At 27.1% G+C, this 16,457-nt stretch overlaps 1 protein-coding gene across 2 annotated transcripts; it reads right to left on the reverse strand.

Annotated features, from left to right (window-relative positions):
- Positions 1-1,688: 1,688 nt before the first annotated feature.
- Positions 1,689-14,686, reverse strand: LOC108750980 (plipastatin synthase subunit B). Of its 2 annotated transcripts, none has more exons than XM_018490876.1 (13): positions 14,262-14,686; positions 9,453-9,636; positions 9,002-9,277; positions 7,848-8,003; positions 6,679-6,905; positions 6,352-6,414; positions 5,305-5,515; positions 4,859-5,026; positions 4,454-4,650; positions 3,810-4,005; positions 2,810-3,170; positions 2,274-2,724; positions 1,689-2,153 (listed from the first exon to the last, which is right to left on the reverse strand). In XM_018490876.1, the coding sequence occupies exons 2-13, from the start codon at positions 9,583-9,585 to the stop codon at positions 2,013-2,015; spliced, it is 2,580 nt and encodes an 859-aa protein (XP_018346378.1). In that variant the 5' UTR covers positions 9,586-9,636; positions 14,262-14,686; the 3' UTR covers positions 1,689-2,012. The 2 variants fall into 2 exon arrangements, with proteins under 2 accessions (XP_018346378.1, XP_018346377.1); XM_018490875.1 differs by having other exon boundaries at positions 2,810-3,173.
- Between the last annotated feature and the right edge of the window lie 1,771 nt (positions 14,687-16,457).

Genomic DNA, 16,457 nt, shown 5'->3' on the forward strand with positions numbered 1-16,457 from the left:
AATAATGATACATTGAGATATTCGTTATTTTCCACACTTTTGTTATATGCAAAAATTTACTCTTTGGTATTCTACAATTCTGTTACTAAATACTACTAATCCATTAGAGCAAATCATTAGTGTGTAATATATCGAATGCTGTCAAACTATGATAGAAATTGAGGTTATGTCTAAATTGCTTCTCTCACTCGCTCTTATTTATTTTCTCACTTATTCACTTATTCTCTCTCTCTCTCTCTCTCTCTCTTCCATTCATATATTTGACAGTTTTGATTTGTAAAAAATAAATAGTAATAATTCTATCGAGGATGCTATTAAATTTTAACATTTAATATTTATGTATAACTGTGATATATTATCCGGTAAAAAAATTGTTCATACATGAATATTCCAAATGACAAGTATAGATAAATAATATAAACACAATTGTTATAAATCTTTTATTTATTTTATCTTTCTGTTTTATTCATGCTTATGTTATTTTACTTAAAAATATTATATTTATCTTTAATAATAATTGTACAATATAATCATTATAAATGATATGATGTCAATGATCTATTTTTTTAAGTCTTATACATGTGTTATAGCTAATATATAAATATCAATCTAAATTTTTTACGAAATTTGTGCGCAATTTTTAATTGGCGCCGTGAAACTTGGCAAATTTCGTAAAAAATTTTGAGAATTTATGCATCTTTGTTTATATTTGTAACTTTACATAATATCAGTACATTTTTTAAAATACTAATCTGGAAAGTAGAGATTTCAAGCTTTAAAAGGCTTTTGTAAACATTTCGTTACGATGATTTTTTACTAAGTTATTTGAAGATACTAAAAATTTGTGCAAAAATTTAGTATTCCGGTTTTTTTGCGTGTGAGTGTATATCTTTTATCATTTATTATGTGTATCTATCATTTTATAAATATATTATGTACACATTAACAACCATGGAGGCTCTTATAGGCAATTTACTTGTATTGATTTGTAAAATATTAATGTTATATTACTTATATTTTTATTTAACAATCGTGTTAAAGTGTTAATTTTATTACAAATTTATTGTACTTTATTTATGTGAAGTAAAATAAATAATTATTATACTCCTATTTTACTATGATATGTCATAGAATAAGACTACAATCTAAATAATTAACATTATACTAAGAAATAACTTATAATTTATCATAAAACAGTTGCTTTTTTTTTATAATACTTTATACTTAAAATATTTCTCGGGTAATACTTTTTACTTAAAAAGATAATTATTGCGATAAAATAATAATAATAGTATACTACTAACACTTTAAAAACAGATTACAATAAATTTTTATAATAAATTTATAGCTTAGTAAAAGTATTTATTGTAATACTTGTAATGAATACTTTTATTATATTTTATTAAAATGTTTTAATTAAAATTTTTATTGAAATTTATGCGTCTGTGAAATATTACAATATAACATGCAATTATTTAATTTTAGAAAATTTCTTATAATTAAAATTTGCGAAAATTATATCACATTTTTATATACAAATATTAATAAATAATAAAATAGATTCTTACACTAAAGTAAATAATCTTAAAGATTTTTTAATTTATGAAAAACAATGAGGAACAATATCGAAAATACAATAGTTATATTTGACAAATAGCATATATAAATAATCGATCAGTTGCTGTTTCGTGGAATTATTTTGATACATTTATCATTAATATTACAGCAAATAACAATGCGATATGAAAATGTTTTGAAATTACTGGACTACTAATGGTCAGATGCATCGATGAAAGTAGTTCATGTTTACACTATTTAGGGTCCGTTGTTCCATCTTCAGATAAACTATGAGATAATTTATCTACTGAATAAATAAAATAGTAAAAGAGTAAGAGCATAAGAAAATAAGAGAGTAAGACAGTGAGCTGAAGTTCATCGAAAGATGGAACAATCCTTTATCTTTAATAAGTAATACTATCTTTTCGCACTATTTAATATTTATTAAAATGATTTTAGTTGATCATCTTCAATGCGCAAATTACCACTTGGCTGTCAGGAGCTTTACCGAAAGGTTTATATCCCTCGGGAGTCTCGTATTTATTCACTTGATATATCTGCAATGTTTCATAGCCGAGTACGTCCGCACCAAGTTGCTGAAGTTTACATAAAAAAATACCAGTCATGAATTTCACAAAATTATGTATTATAATAAGTACTTTCTTTGTTATTATTAGCATTAGCTAAGTTATCAAAGGATTATATTCATCGTTTACCTGTGTGAGCGGACTAGTGTTTGTGGTGAAAATTCCGATGTACTCTTTTTGTTTGGCGAGTTGCAAACAGTATTCTTCCATGTGTTTCATTACAAGCACGTTCTCCGCGGGACTCAAATCAATGTTTGTCCCCATCATGGAAATGTGAATTATCTGACCTTTATTCTTTGGTAATTTGCAGTCTCTGATCGGTCCTTCCACATATTCGAGGAAATCAAAAATGATCATTAATTTAGATTTCACTACTACTGCAGGTTCATCCCAAAGATCAAAGTTCAGAGCAACCCCGATTATTTTGCCACTCTGAGCCGATTTTATCACGAAACTAAGATCTTTCTGTACATAAAACTCCCACATAATTTCCATTAATTCTCGATAATCACCCCTTGTTATGTCTGGTATTAACCACTGTTCCAAATCGGCTTTTAAGTAAAAGCTCTCTGTGATTATTCTGCAAATTTAAATAAATGTCCCCTGCTTGTTTCAAGCATATATGATTGTTATGAACTTAAAATTGAATTTTGCACAATACTTACTCGATCGCGACCTCCTTATGGCAATCACTTAATGATTCAAAGACATATGGTTTCTGATCAATGGCTTCTTTCAGAGGTTCTTCATCGGATGACATGAGCTTCATCCGGTTTAATACATCGGCTAAATTTTTCGCCGTAATAAAATCCGTAATACCGATTTGATAACCTTGATCTCTTAACTTGGTCACGGTATAAATGGAATTCAAGGAATTTCCGCCAAGCTCGTAAAAATTCGAGTGTAACGTTATCAACACTCGACTACTACGTCCGATTACAGATGCGATAGTCGGAAAGAGGATGTGGGCTTTTGCAAGATCTTGACTTGGAACGCCGCTATAATCGCAATTTGTAGAAAAGTCGTCTTCTAAAATAAAATATTTGAGCCAGTAAAACATAAATCTTTTTTTGAGTTAAAAAATGAATTATTTTTTCTTTATTCGTAATTAAAAGAAATTGAGTAATATCTAATTTATTTTGTATATTTGAATTATTTATCTATGAAAAAGTAGAGATTATAGATTAAAAATTGTTATTAAAATATTGTCTTATTTCTTCTTACTAAAGATTTTTTTTATTTTTAAAACATAATTGTTGCAAATTATAATATGCAGAATTAGTTACTCGGTAAGAAATAAAACATGAAAAAATGAAATAAAATAAACTATTTTTTATTTTTTTTTTACATTTGTTACTTAATTAACTTATTTTATAGAAAAGATCAGAAAGGTTATTCTAATCTCAAATATATGTAACGATTTATGTTAAAGTTGATAGGAAGATACAATAATAAATATTCATAAACTAGTTTGCTTGATAGAGGGATAATACGTTTCACATTGTAATTACAAATATCTACTTTTAAAAAATAAAATAGTTATTTATAATTAAAATGTATCTATAATGAAATAATTAATATTTTATCTTACTTAATAGCTTAAAGAAATATCACGATATATATGATATTTTATCAAAACGATATAAAGTAATTAGTTCGACATACCGTTATTAGAATAAGATGATTCATATTTCTTTAACAATGTTTGTCGATCCGTCTTTCCATTGGTTAGAAGAGGTATGTGATCAATAATAAAAATTTGTGGTAACATATATGGCGGAAGCGTTCTTTGAAGAAAATCTTCGATTTCTGAACTGGATAAATTTGTTCCATCCATAATGGTAACGAAGGCTACTAATGCCTAAACATTTAAAATATAAAATTTATCTGTGCAAATTAATTTAATATTAGAAAATCAATTTAACATTTTTAATAATATTTAATGTTAATATTTTTTGTGATTTAAAGACAGTGTTTATAGAATACGTGGATATGTTAATTGACAACAAAGAAATATTTTTAAAAGTTATGAAACTATATAATGAAATAGTTTATTAGAATAAACTAAATATTCAATTGATAAGTTATATCGATTCTTTTTATAATGCAAGATTACGTGCTATCAAAATTATTGAAGATTGATTTTTTTATCTAAAGCGATTAAAAAGATAGACGTATTATTTAAATACCTTCTAAGATATTTAGATGTTTAGGGAAAATTAAATTTAAAAGAATTATTGTTTACGAATTTTTTATCACAAGTACATTTTCTTTTGTGCATATATTGTATTGTATATTGCAATATTTACCTGTGATAGTTCACCAGGTTTGTGACAAAGAACCACGACTTTATCGATATTAGATATTCTGGCGACTACTTTTTCGACTTCCGTGAGATCGACACGGTGACCTCTAATCTTGATCTGCGAATCTACTCGTCCTTCATAAATTATTAAGTCTTTAACAATTTTAGCGTAATCGCCCGTACGAAAGATTCTTGAATATTCTATAAAAACAAATTAGCACATTTTTATGTTACTTATACGCATATCGAAATTGTAATTCTAAACTAACTAAAAGAATATCACGACGTTTTGATTATATTTTTGCCTGTGAGAGAAATCGACATTATGAAAGAGACAATTTACAGTAAATTCTTCAAGTTCGAAAGACGCGACATTCGATCTCCCTTTTGCGTTATTTTATTTTCTCACCTGGATCGATGGCGTAAGGATTGTCCAAAAATTTATGTGTATCTCGTTCGCGTATATAACCCGCAGCAAGGTTACTTCCAGCTACTATCAATTCTCCGACTTCTCCCTGGGGAACCAGTCGCATATCTTTATTTACGAGATAAATTATGCAGTTGTCAATCGGTTTTCCTATAACAAAAGACATAGCAAACCATGTAAATGTTGTTTAGTAATTATTATTTATTAATATATTTATTAGTAATAATAATTCATTGAAACGTATTTTTATAATTATTATTAGCTTAGAAACTAATTAAATGCTTTGTTGTATTTTAGCAACAATTTTATTATTTTATTTTTTACAATACTGTTTTATTATTTTATTAAGCTTTGTTATTCTATTAGGCTGAGGATGTGTTCTTAGTTAATAAATCATGACATATTTGCGATTTTAGAATTATTCATACCGATTGGCACTTTCTTCATTCCTTGTAATTGTGCCCGTTTATTTAACAGATAATACGTAACGTCGCCCATGACTTCTGTGCTACCGTAGAAATTAGCTAATATCTTATCCTTACTGTCAAACGTGGCAAAAAATTGATCGGCCAGTGCGACCGGTAAGGTTTCTCCGGAACAGATCCAGAGTTTTAAGCGACCGAGAACGTTGTTATTATCCTATACAAAATAATGACAAATCGTATAATAAATGTAAAGTGTTACAAAGCGGTGGAAATTCTTATTGAATAACAGTGTCTCAGGTATCTCGAGTTGCAATAACAATATGTAGAAATTATGTTCACGCTGCATTTTAATATAAGATTGAAAAAAGATGGATTAAAAAGATAACGATAACGTCGTAAAAATTTTAATCCGCTTAGAGTAATTAGCATCTGTTATTTTCATTAATAGATAACAACTTGATAACATAATGTTCGATAATTAAATATTTAATCAAATGCTTGTTATCTGCGTTGCGTAATTTTTGAGTGCAACTTTTACATTGATTTGTAGAAGAATTTCTCAGTTGCGAGATCTACAAGTTGATCTGGGAATTACCGAATTGTAAACGCATTAATTTTTATTTGTCTAAGCGTATTGCTTTTCATAAATATTCTGTGCTTTGGTTAAACGTGATAAATAAACTTGTCGACCATTTTCGAACTAATATTGAAATGTTAGAAATACAAGGTACACACTGTTTAAAATTTTCGCGAGTGTTAAAGGAAAAAGTTACATCAAAACGTCTTATGCCTTATCATTAATTATATTTTATGTATGGTGAATTATTATTATTATCGTCGTTATGACTGTTATGAAATCTTGCAAACTACTCATTTTAATGGTCAGGAGCTGAAGGAAAAGTTGTTTTTAACCGGTCGTATACAATGTTACATAAAATTAAGATTGAAAATCCAAAGGAATTTAATATAATAATGTAATAATTACAGCTTTGCCTACCTTGTAAAAGATAGCCAATCAATTATATGTGTAATACAGCTTTTTATACTCACTCGCAAATCTAAATACATGAGCAATGAACGCAGCAACGATGGCACAAGAACTAAACGTTGTATCTAAAACATAAATTTCTCTTTGTCACAAATTAACTTATATTATTAATTTACATAAATCACACATAAATTATATAAAAAATTGCAAAAGAATTTATACATTTTTAATTATTTTTATAGAGAAATTTTATGGAGTTTGAAGATCTATTCATTCTATTCACCTTCACACTGTTGATGTAAAATTTTTGTTAATTGCATTATATAAAATTATAATTTAAAAAATAAATTTATATTATATGTATACACGATAAGTTAGTGAATTTTTACCTGATGCTTTTCTAAAAATGGTATGAACTTTTCCGGATCTTTAGTTACGTTTTTCGGCACAATTACTAACGTACGGCTTTGCAGAAGAGGTCCCCAAATTTCGGGAACACTGTCGACGAAAGTAAGAGAAGTTTTGAAAACACATCGTTCTTCGTCGTCAGCATATGGAAATTCCCTCCATTGCCATTGTAGACGATTCAATAGAGTAGCATGAGGTATAAGCACACCTTTAAAAAGATAAATATATATATTACAAAATGACTATGTTCTTCCAGACTCTCGCTCTTTTTCAAGTTATAAATTACATAATTGGTAATCGTTTTCAATTTTTTTTTGTATTTTTCTTTGTGTGATTGATAGCAACTAGGACTAATATCCTGTTATAATAGATACGCTGTTTTTATTCGCTGTAGATAATATTGAAAATAAAAGATCGCGACATTTGGATAGCGTTAATTATCGGCGACTCCAGTATAGTATGGAGTATTCCATACACTGAATGATTTAATATATGGAATTTTATACACTGAATTTCATATCTGATATTTGTTCGGGGAGAAATTTAGAAATTAGAAATTGTAATTTAGAAATTACAAACATACGAAAAATGCCACTGCATTGCTTGAAAAGTGTAGTGCAATTTTTACATGATCATGCATTTTTACAATCCTAAGATCAAAGATCTTATATCAAAATACGTAAAATTTATTCGCGTTCTTTTAATACCGATTATTCAATTTTTTAAAATAATGATTTCTACATCAACTTATTCAAATAAAAGATCACTTTCTTATTTAAAATATTTAAAAAGTTATCTTCGATCGACAACGAAACAAAAACGTTTAAATTATATTGCGACATTATACATTTATCGAGAAATGATCAGTAAGTTAAATATGGAGGAGCTTATTAATAATTTTATTAAAAAAAAATAAAATTAGAGCAGCTACTTTTGCCATGTAGAAAAGATATGTATGAGGAAATATATTTATTCCTCTCCCTTCTCTCTTTCTTTAATCTATCCTCGGGAACTCCATACACTGAAAAATTTTACTTCGCCGTTCCTAGCGTTAATTAAGATGAATAAAAATGAGTATTACGCGTTAAATCATATATTTTTGCTACAGCATTGTTATCTATTGTATAATTTGCACAAAATGCAGTATTACCTTTAGGAACTCCTGTGCTTCCAGAAGTATAGAGAACAATAGCAAGTTGATTCGAACCTTCCTTGGTTTGTATTGCATTTTCTTGTTCTTGTCTGGAGTCTTTCAGAAGTTCTTCATACGTTACGATTAAGGCTCCCTCATAGATAGATAAATCCGCTGAAAGGAATCGTATTTTTACTTAATTGTTCTCACATTGAAGAAATAAGTACAAGCGGAAGAAATATCAAATCTATTATCTTCAATTATATCCAATCAAAATGAAATGTAAAAACTCAAGGTTTTTTCGCGTATATTTATAGCTAAAGGAATAATAAAATCTTCCGCGTTCTGCAAGTTATTTTAAAATTATTCATCATTCTCTTTCAAAGTAATGACAAAGTAATCTTCTTGTTAGTAAGAAATAGATGTAATAGATCTATGTATACACATGACCTCGTGCTAAGAACAATGTTATAATTGAGAATTATGTAAATATTTCACGCTTATTTTTAATTACGTACATTCATTGTATACTTAATTTAACGAAGAATGTAAAAGTTTGGTAGAATCCACTTTAATAATTATGAGATTTGTATGAAATTTTGTACAACTTGAAATCAATTATGTGAAATTATTATATAAACATTAAATAAAATGAAAATGTAATACACTTGATTAGATATTTTCGAAATCACATTAAAGTTTTATTAAAGAAATGAAAGTTAGAATTGAGATATTTTCAAATCCAGTTATTTAAAGATACTTTAGATTCGTAGAAACTTAAAAAGAAAAAGCAGGAAATTATTTTTTTGTTTATATTATATTACAGACAGTACTACGATTTACGATGAATCATTTATATAAGATTAATTATTATAAGATTTCTATATTTCTAATAACTTAGGATTAAAAATACTGAAATTTGATTTTAATGAAGATTATTTATAAAAGATTGACCTGTTTTACTTAAATGTTTCTTTGTCTCTTTTAGGTAAATCCAGTAGTAAAATTACATAAAAAATAAATTATGAAATAAAAATAAGTGATAGATTAATAATTGAAAAATAATATTTAAAAATTTATATAAAATTTGTATTTAATTTAGGCTGAATAATAATGTTAAACTTTTTATATTTGTTTTGAAACATTTGCGTTCTGTAGAAACTAAAATTTACCTTCTTCCTCAATCAGTACTATTAACGGTTGCGCTTCCTCGAGAATGTGTTTCACTCTAGACATGGGAAATTCCGCGTCTAAAGGTAGATAAGCCATTCCTGCCTTTAGAATACTAAGTAATACAGTTGGAAGTCGATGCGACGGTTTCATGCAGACAGCTATTAGAGACTGAGAAGTGGTTTCGAATTTTTTGTACTTTTGTAAAGCTCGTGCCAACTGATTGGTGATGTTGTCCAATTCTTTAAAAGACAGCTTATATTCCTGTCCGATGTCATCTGTATCGAGTTTGCAACAATGTTTAGATATATGTAGATTTTCTTTCGATACAATGCCCGCATTGTAGACATAATTTAATACAACTGATTAGTTAAACTTCTACTATAATCATACTTTAGATCACTTTCTTGATGTACTTTTTATTATATTTTATATCGAGAAAAACCTCCTTACCTTCATAATATATCGCAATTTGATTTGGATGGGATTTTACTGCATGACTGAACAATTCGTGCACTAAATCTTTCTTCTGATTTCTTTCTGTGTGTCGACCTTGTAAGATTGATTGCTGCTGCAGAGTGCCCATTTTCAGGCGTTCAAAGAAATTGTAATTTTTTTACTTTGTATCAGCAAAAATCTAAAATTTAATTTACAATGAAAATTTTAATAGTTAATCATTTATTAATAATTTATAAACATATAATGTCTTGAAATTTGAGAATTAAAACATAACAGCAAAAAAATGTTCGTAAAAAAGAATTAGTTATACAGCATTTGCATTTATCATTCCAAGTAATAGTTTTTGATAAAGGTTTAAAATTGTACAATTATAGATTATTATTAAATGGTTGTCTATCCTTGAGTCACACTTCGACAGACAAGTATTGAGTCATCACTACGCACTTATTAGATATTTAATTGTACATTGTGTGTAATATCCGTAGATGCCGTTTTAATAAACAAACGTACGAATTAGATTAAATTTATAATTTACCAGAATTATATCTCTACTATATTATTAATTTGTGTATCACAATATCAATAGGAGATATCAATAAAATATGATTAGTTGTAATCGGGTGATATACATACGTGTCATTATTTTGTTAAAATAATTCTTATCATTTTAATTTTATATATCTATTCTTCGATTCTCCTTAGTTTTTTGTTAAATCAAAAAATTCATAAAAAATTGGAAAATATATTTTATATTAAGATAAGATAGAATGTTATTACGTAAACAATTTTCTTATTGAAGCCCGATTACACCAATTATTATCAAGTTATTTCAACTTTAAGCAAAGTTTAAAAATTTATCTTTCTTTTTTTAAAGCCAATAGACAGAAAGGGAGAGAATTTTAAGCCTCACTTAAAATTAAAGTATAACGTCGGACCTTACAAAATTAAATATTCTAGATGTTTAAAACAAAATTTTTATTTTAGTCCTCAATAGCTGAATGATATTTTATATTAATTTTTATTATTTGCATTATTCATTCTTATTTAAAAATTTAAATTGTCAATCAATATATATCTTTATATGACTGATAAATTTTGATTTTATCCCTATTTTTTTACAAATTTATCTCTAATTTTTACAAATAAGTATTTTCAATGAAGTTAAATTTATTTATTCATGTAATAAAATATGTATATATATGTAGAAGTACTATCACAATAAGTAAGTAGAAAAAATATATTATTACTTATATTAATGATATTTGTGAGAAAATTACGTAAATACAATATATGTATATGATATACGCATGTAACTTGCACTACTTCAAAGTCTTCGTACAACTAACTTTGTGAATTACACTACAAGTCGAGCAAACCCATAGAATATGTCCATGAGCAAACCTACGGTTTAAATAACCGTACTTTAACTCGTCAAAATAATTATACTTGAAAATTATAGAAATATAAAAATATATTACTGTAAAGTAATGACACGTAAAATTATAAAATAAACAATAAATTCAAGGCTAATGAGATTCAAAGCAGACGGAGGTACCTAACGATTCAATTATCAAACTTTAATTACTTTCCATTGCACAATGTCTTGTTTATTTTAAACGTTTCTCTCTTCAGCTCTTTTTGGAGTCCTTCAGCAAAATTATATCTGATCCTAACTTATTTTCGTTGAGCGATCTGCCAAGAGTGAATCACTATCAGGTTCTCAACTACAGTGAGTTTTATTAAGTGAGTAATTTGCAAGATATAAAGTTAAAAACAATTTAAACTAACCAAAAGTAACTCACTTCAAATGGAAAGCTCAATGTATTATGAAGCTTTAATAATTTAAATTAACAAATAGTTGATATCTAATTTTCATGTGTTAACTAGTCATATTAAAAGAGACTAAATATTATTCCACCCATATTGTCTACATAGTCGAGTACGTCTAACAAACGATTTTTAACTAGGAAAGGATAAACCGCAAAATAAAACAATTAAGTCTTACATCAAATACCCAAATTTTAAATTACATGCCTTAACCATAATTAAAGTATAAAGTTATAAACTATACATATTAGAATAAGTATTAGAAATATTCTAATAAAATAACAATTTATGTATATATATCACTTGATTGCAACTATTAAAATTTTATTAATTTATCCTATTGATATTGTCATGTATAAATTAATAAAATAGTAGCTATATAATTCCGATCATAGATTTGTTTTATTCGTTATGTTTGTTTATTAATAGCATTAACTAATTTGCAACAAATATAACATTGCAACAAATTTAACACACGCATAGTTACGTATACAATCTTTCGTCTAATGTCTGTAAAAGAGTAAAGTGAACGGATCATTCACCACTCATGGACAGACAACCGTGTTTTAATCGTAATCTATGATTAGCTAATTTTTAATAATATTAAAAATTTCTGCTTGAAAACATTTTTATAGCTTATTTTTTCTTTATTAGAACTTATACTTTTCTTATACTTTTCTTATTTAGAACTTTGTGGCTGCAATAATTTAATTCGCGAATTTCGCAATAACCTGTATATCAATTCTATAGAATGTGGCCTATTACAAACTATGTTTAGATAATTTGTAACCAGCCACATATTCATGAATCGTGTGTGTGGTAGTATTAGTGATCATTGAGTATTAGTGAGCACGCATTTCAGCGCGTTCACTAATACTCATAGATGACCATCCAAACGTAGTCTAAATTGTAATTGCCCATAGTTAAACCCCATTATAATTATAGAATGAATTTTGTGCATTATTTTTTGAAGTTGATAATTTCTCATAAAATTTAATTAATCACTTCATATAGGGTGTTCAAAAATTCGCGAATTATAGCAAGAAAGTTTTCGATTAATTAAGTAGAAAAAGTTATTCGTAAATTTTTATTTTAAGCAATAGCTTCTAATGGGGTTTAACTATGGGCAATTACAATTTAGACTACGTTTGGATGGTCATCTATGAGTATTAGTGAACGCGCTGAAATGCGTGCTACAATGATCACTAATACTACCACACACACGATTCATGAATATGTGGCTGGTTACAAATTATTTAAACATAGTTTGTAATTGGTCATATTTAATTATTTTTATTATATCTAAAAAATTATTGTTTAAATTAAAAATTTACAAATAACTTTTTTACTTAATTTCTTGAGAACTACTTTGCTACAGTATTTCGCGAATTTTAGAACATCTTATATGAAATCTTTATAAAAGCAAAAGTTTATATTTTATGATGAAAGAAATATGTGATACGAAATATGCGCGATTGGATTAATTTATTTTAGGAATAAATTATTTTTCTATTAAAGCGCTGAATATAAATATTAAATTTCTGTTTGAAGATAATAGCCATGTATTAATTGTGTGTGTATGTGTGTGTAAATTACTACATAGATATTATATGTGTAAGAAAAATCTTTTATATCTTTAATACAATCGAACAAAATTTTTAGACTTAAACAATTGCAAATAATTCGTTCAAATTACTAACGAATCTAATTTTACTGAATGTAATAATTATAATGTAATAATTCTTCAGAGTAATAATGCAATAGTAATCATGATAATTTTCTTTTCAATTATTACTGTGAAAAATATTAACAATGTCTGTTTGAGTTTTTCTAATTAATAAATTTTTATTCTAATAAAACATTTTCATTACGAATAATTAATTATCGATCCTATATAGGATTAATCGAATAGAGTTAATATTTCCATTAATAGTTTCATGAAAACGATTAACAGTGGCATTAACAAGATAAGCGTCATTAACATACCTATGACAAAAATACATAGTTTGCATTCTTGAAATATATGGCTGCATATAAAAGCAGTAAGGCGCGCTATAGAAAATTCTAAGATGTGAAACACGATATTTCTTTACACGTGGAAATACACGATTCTTTACACGTGGAAATATATCACGATAGTGTCGATGGAAGGAAAAAAGGCATCATCGGAATTTTCGCCTTGAATCGATAAAAGGAAAAAGAAATTCACATGTAGAAGAAGGTTATACACGCACATGTCAAAGCCTGTATAATATTCACGTTAATTTATTCACTTATAATTTATTCAATGCTATTAATATGCAAACATTATTGGATATAAAATAAAGAAAAAAGAGCGAGCTGTTTAATCCTAATATACATCGAGATGCCATTATTAAAATTTGAAATATGATTTTAATAAAATTTATAATTTAATTTACTCTTTATGACTAAATTGTGATGATATTAAACTTATTGTTATCTTGTGAGCATTTTAATGATAATAATTGTTAGCGTTAATTTTTGTAGTTTGTGATTTTTTAATAATTTTAAACTAAAAATAATTTCTTTAATATTTGACAAGATTAATTTTACGACTTGCATTGATTTTTTAATTTTTTAACGAGTGCTATCTATTATTCCAACTTTGCGGATTTCTAAATATTTTGTGTAATAGAGTAGGTCAATTATAACAACCGGAATCGATAATAACGCAAGTGCTTAATACAGTGGATGGCAATGTCGAAATTTATTACCGTGACCGCGGATTGCTTAAACGCGTTTCTCGCTCTAATCATCACAATTTAAATAATATGTTTGTATAATATCGACAAATCTGGAACAAATATATAGCTAGCTAAAATGAATTTCTAATTATTTGTATTGTTACAATATCGTATTATGCCAATAAAAGTTTTAATTCTTTATTAGTTTACCGTGTAATTTGTTACTAAAAACAGTTTTCGTGATTCACACTTTGTTCATGTCGACACTCACCTTATCACTGTTCTGTTTGACTTTCTATTTGTTTCCGACAATTCAATTTCAGGGAGAGCTAACACTTTTACTTCGTTGCTCGCACTGCCAACGACTGTCGAAATATAACAATTCTGATTCCCTTTCACTCGTACATATACTTTGTTTTTCTTGTCTTTTGACCGAACACTCGACTCTACTCGGTAGTTTCTTTCTGAAAGCACGCACTTCTCGTTAATTTTTTCTGCTCCTCTTATTGTCTCTCTTGATTTTCTTTTTTCTCACTAGATAATTTCTTTCCGGTTATACCGGTTATTTTCTGACTCTTCTTTTTTGTGCGCGATAATCAGACAACTTGGCGACGCGATTTTTGTACCCAACGCGACCTTAATGTTTGGTCATCGGCGGGCTGGTTACTAAGAGAGAATGTCTCCTCCGGTTGATATGGCAGGTACTCTTATATAGAACCGACTACGGATTCTGAATTGTCCCTCATACCGCCACCACTATTATTATCTTTACTATTCTGCGCCACTCTGTCCGTTGTCTGCCCCCCGTCAACATCTTCTGGGATATCCGTGTGCGAGCAGGATTTAATATTTTTTCCCATATTTTATGTGTAACTTTCGAGAATCAGAAAATTTGGTTCATATTTTGCTGTTTTAAGATTAATTTTTTTAGTTTATGGTATGTACGATTAAATTTTTTCTTTCCAGCGTAAAAATTATGTCTAAATTATATAGTTTTTATTATATAAAATTATATAATCTTTAATATACGAAACTTGATATTAATTATTTACTCGCATGATGATCTCACAGTACATTTATAATCTGTTTACAAAAGTCTCGGTTTGTATGTTATTTAAATCCCTCTCTCTATAATTTGAATCTATTTATAATAAAATCTCCATCATAAATTATACGCTAATACAATCCAATTATATTTTTAAGATAATTATGAAATAATTAATGTACATACATGTGTACGTGATAACAATATTGTGATGCCAGTGAAAACATACACACTTAAGAAATAGAAATGAAATAGATACAAATCTAGAATATATGAAACATTTAATTTATTACGAGTAATGTGACGTATCTACTGTCTCAATAAGAACAGTGCGTAGAAGAATGCATGGAACTTCCAGACTGAAAGGTAACACGTATGTTTCTATTGTAGTTTATTATTTAAGCGTACATAGAAGAATGTATGGAAGTTCCAAGTTGAAATATAATGGGAAATCCCCAACGTGGTGATCTCTTTCGCCGAAATCTTTTCCTGTGAGTTTCTTCTACATTGAAGAATGACTAGAATATATGGAATATACGGAAATGATTAAACGATTTAATATTGTAATAAAAAAATAATTAATATATTACATATTTTTGCATAAAAACTATGAGTATTTAAAAATAAAAAGTATATTATTTAAGACATTTTATTATCTTTTATTGAAAACAAACGATAAGACGTTTGTTTTCTTTTTTCAGTTATTTTCAGTTTAATAAAAGGAACAGAATATAAACATTTAAACAGAATAAACGTAAACTCTCAATACTTTTATTTGCATAATAACAGATCTTTTCTGTTATAATCCTTAAATTATAATTTACTCCTATAATGTATTTACATAAATAAAATATTTTATTTATTGTTTACTATTATTATTTAAGAACACACTAACATAAAACTGTCATAAACGATAAATTGTAAACCACAATTTACAACTATTCTTTAAGTAATTTCCCTTTATTTATTTTTGCATCATATCAGATTAAAAAAACTGGAAGTCGTTCTACTGCGACATAGATTGTAATAAGAATCGCATTACCATTAAATTAAGCTATTATAGTCTGCTATATATAATATAATAGCATTGAATTATTTATTAAAATTGGTTTTCCCGAGACTTATAATTAAGGGGATGAGCAGAATAAAGGCACAATTTTACTTAGGTCCTTTTTCCGATAATTAGTTTTTTCATGTAATATTGATTGTAATAGAGAAGTATTGTAACATATAACTTCTTAAAGACATTACATAAATCTATTTGATATTGTAGCCATTTGTGTATAATAAAAAAGTAGCAAGTTATTTTAATTTTTGTTAATATTAAGATTTCATAATTAGGCCTTTTTCCGCTCATCCCCTCAATTGCAAACGCAGTTTTCCTTAAGAAGTAAGAGAGGAAAAACTTGTGTGATATTGCAC

Source organism: Trachymyrmex septentrionalis, unplaced genomic scaffold, assembly GCF_001594115.1.
Source record: "Trachymyrmex septentrionalis isolate Tsep2-gDNA-1 unplaced genomic scaffold, Tsep1.0 scaffold40, whole genome shotgun sequence".
In the NCBI taxonomy this organism is placed as follows: Eukaryota; Metazoa; Arthropoda; class Insecta; order Hymenoptera; family Formicidae; genus Trachymyrmex; species Trachymyrmex septentrionalis.

Bases quoted from the DNA above. Each gene is read 5' to 3' on its own strand.
- LOC108750980 (XM_018490875.1), bottom strand. From the start codon at position 9,585: ATGGGCACTCTGCAGCAGCAATCAATCTTACAAGGTCGACACACAGAA. The intron at 5,516-6,351 runs GTGAGTATAAAA...TATTTTGTATAG, and splicing joins TCATGTATTTAGATTTGCGA to GATAATAACAACGTTCTCGG. The intron at 4,006-4,453 runs GTAAATATTGCA...TTAAATGTTTAG, and splicing joins AACCTGGTGAACTATCACAG to GCATTAGTAGCCTTCGTTAC.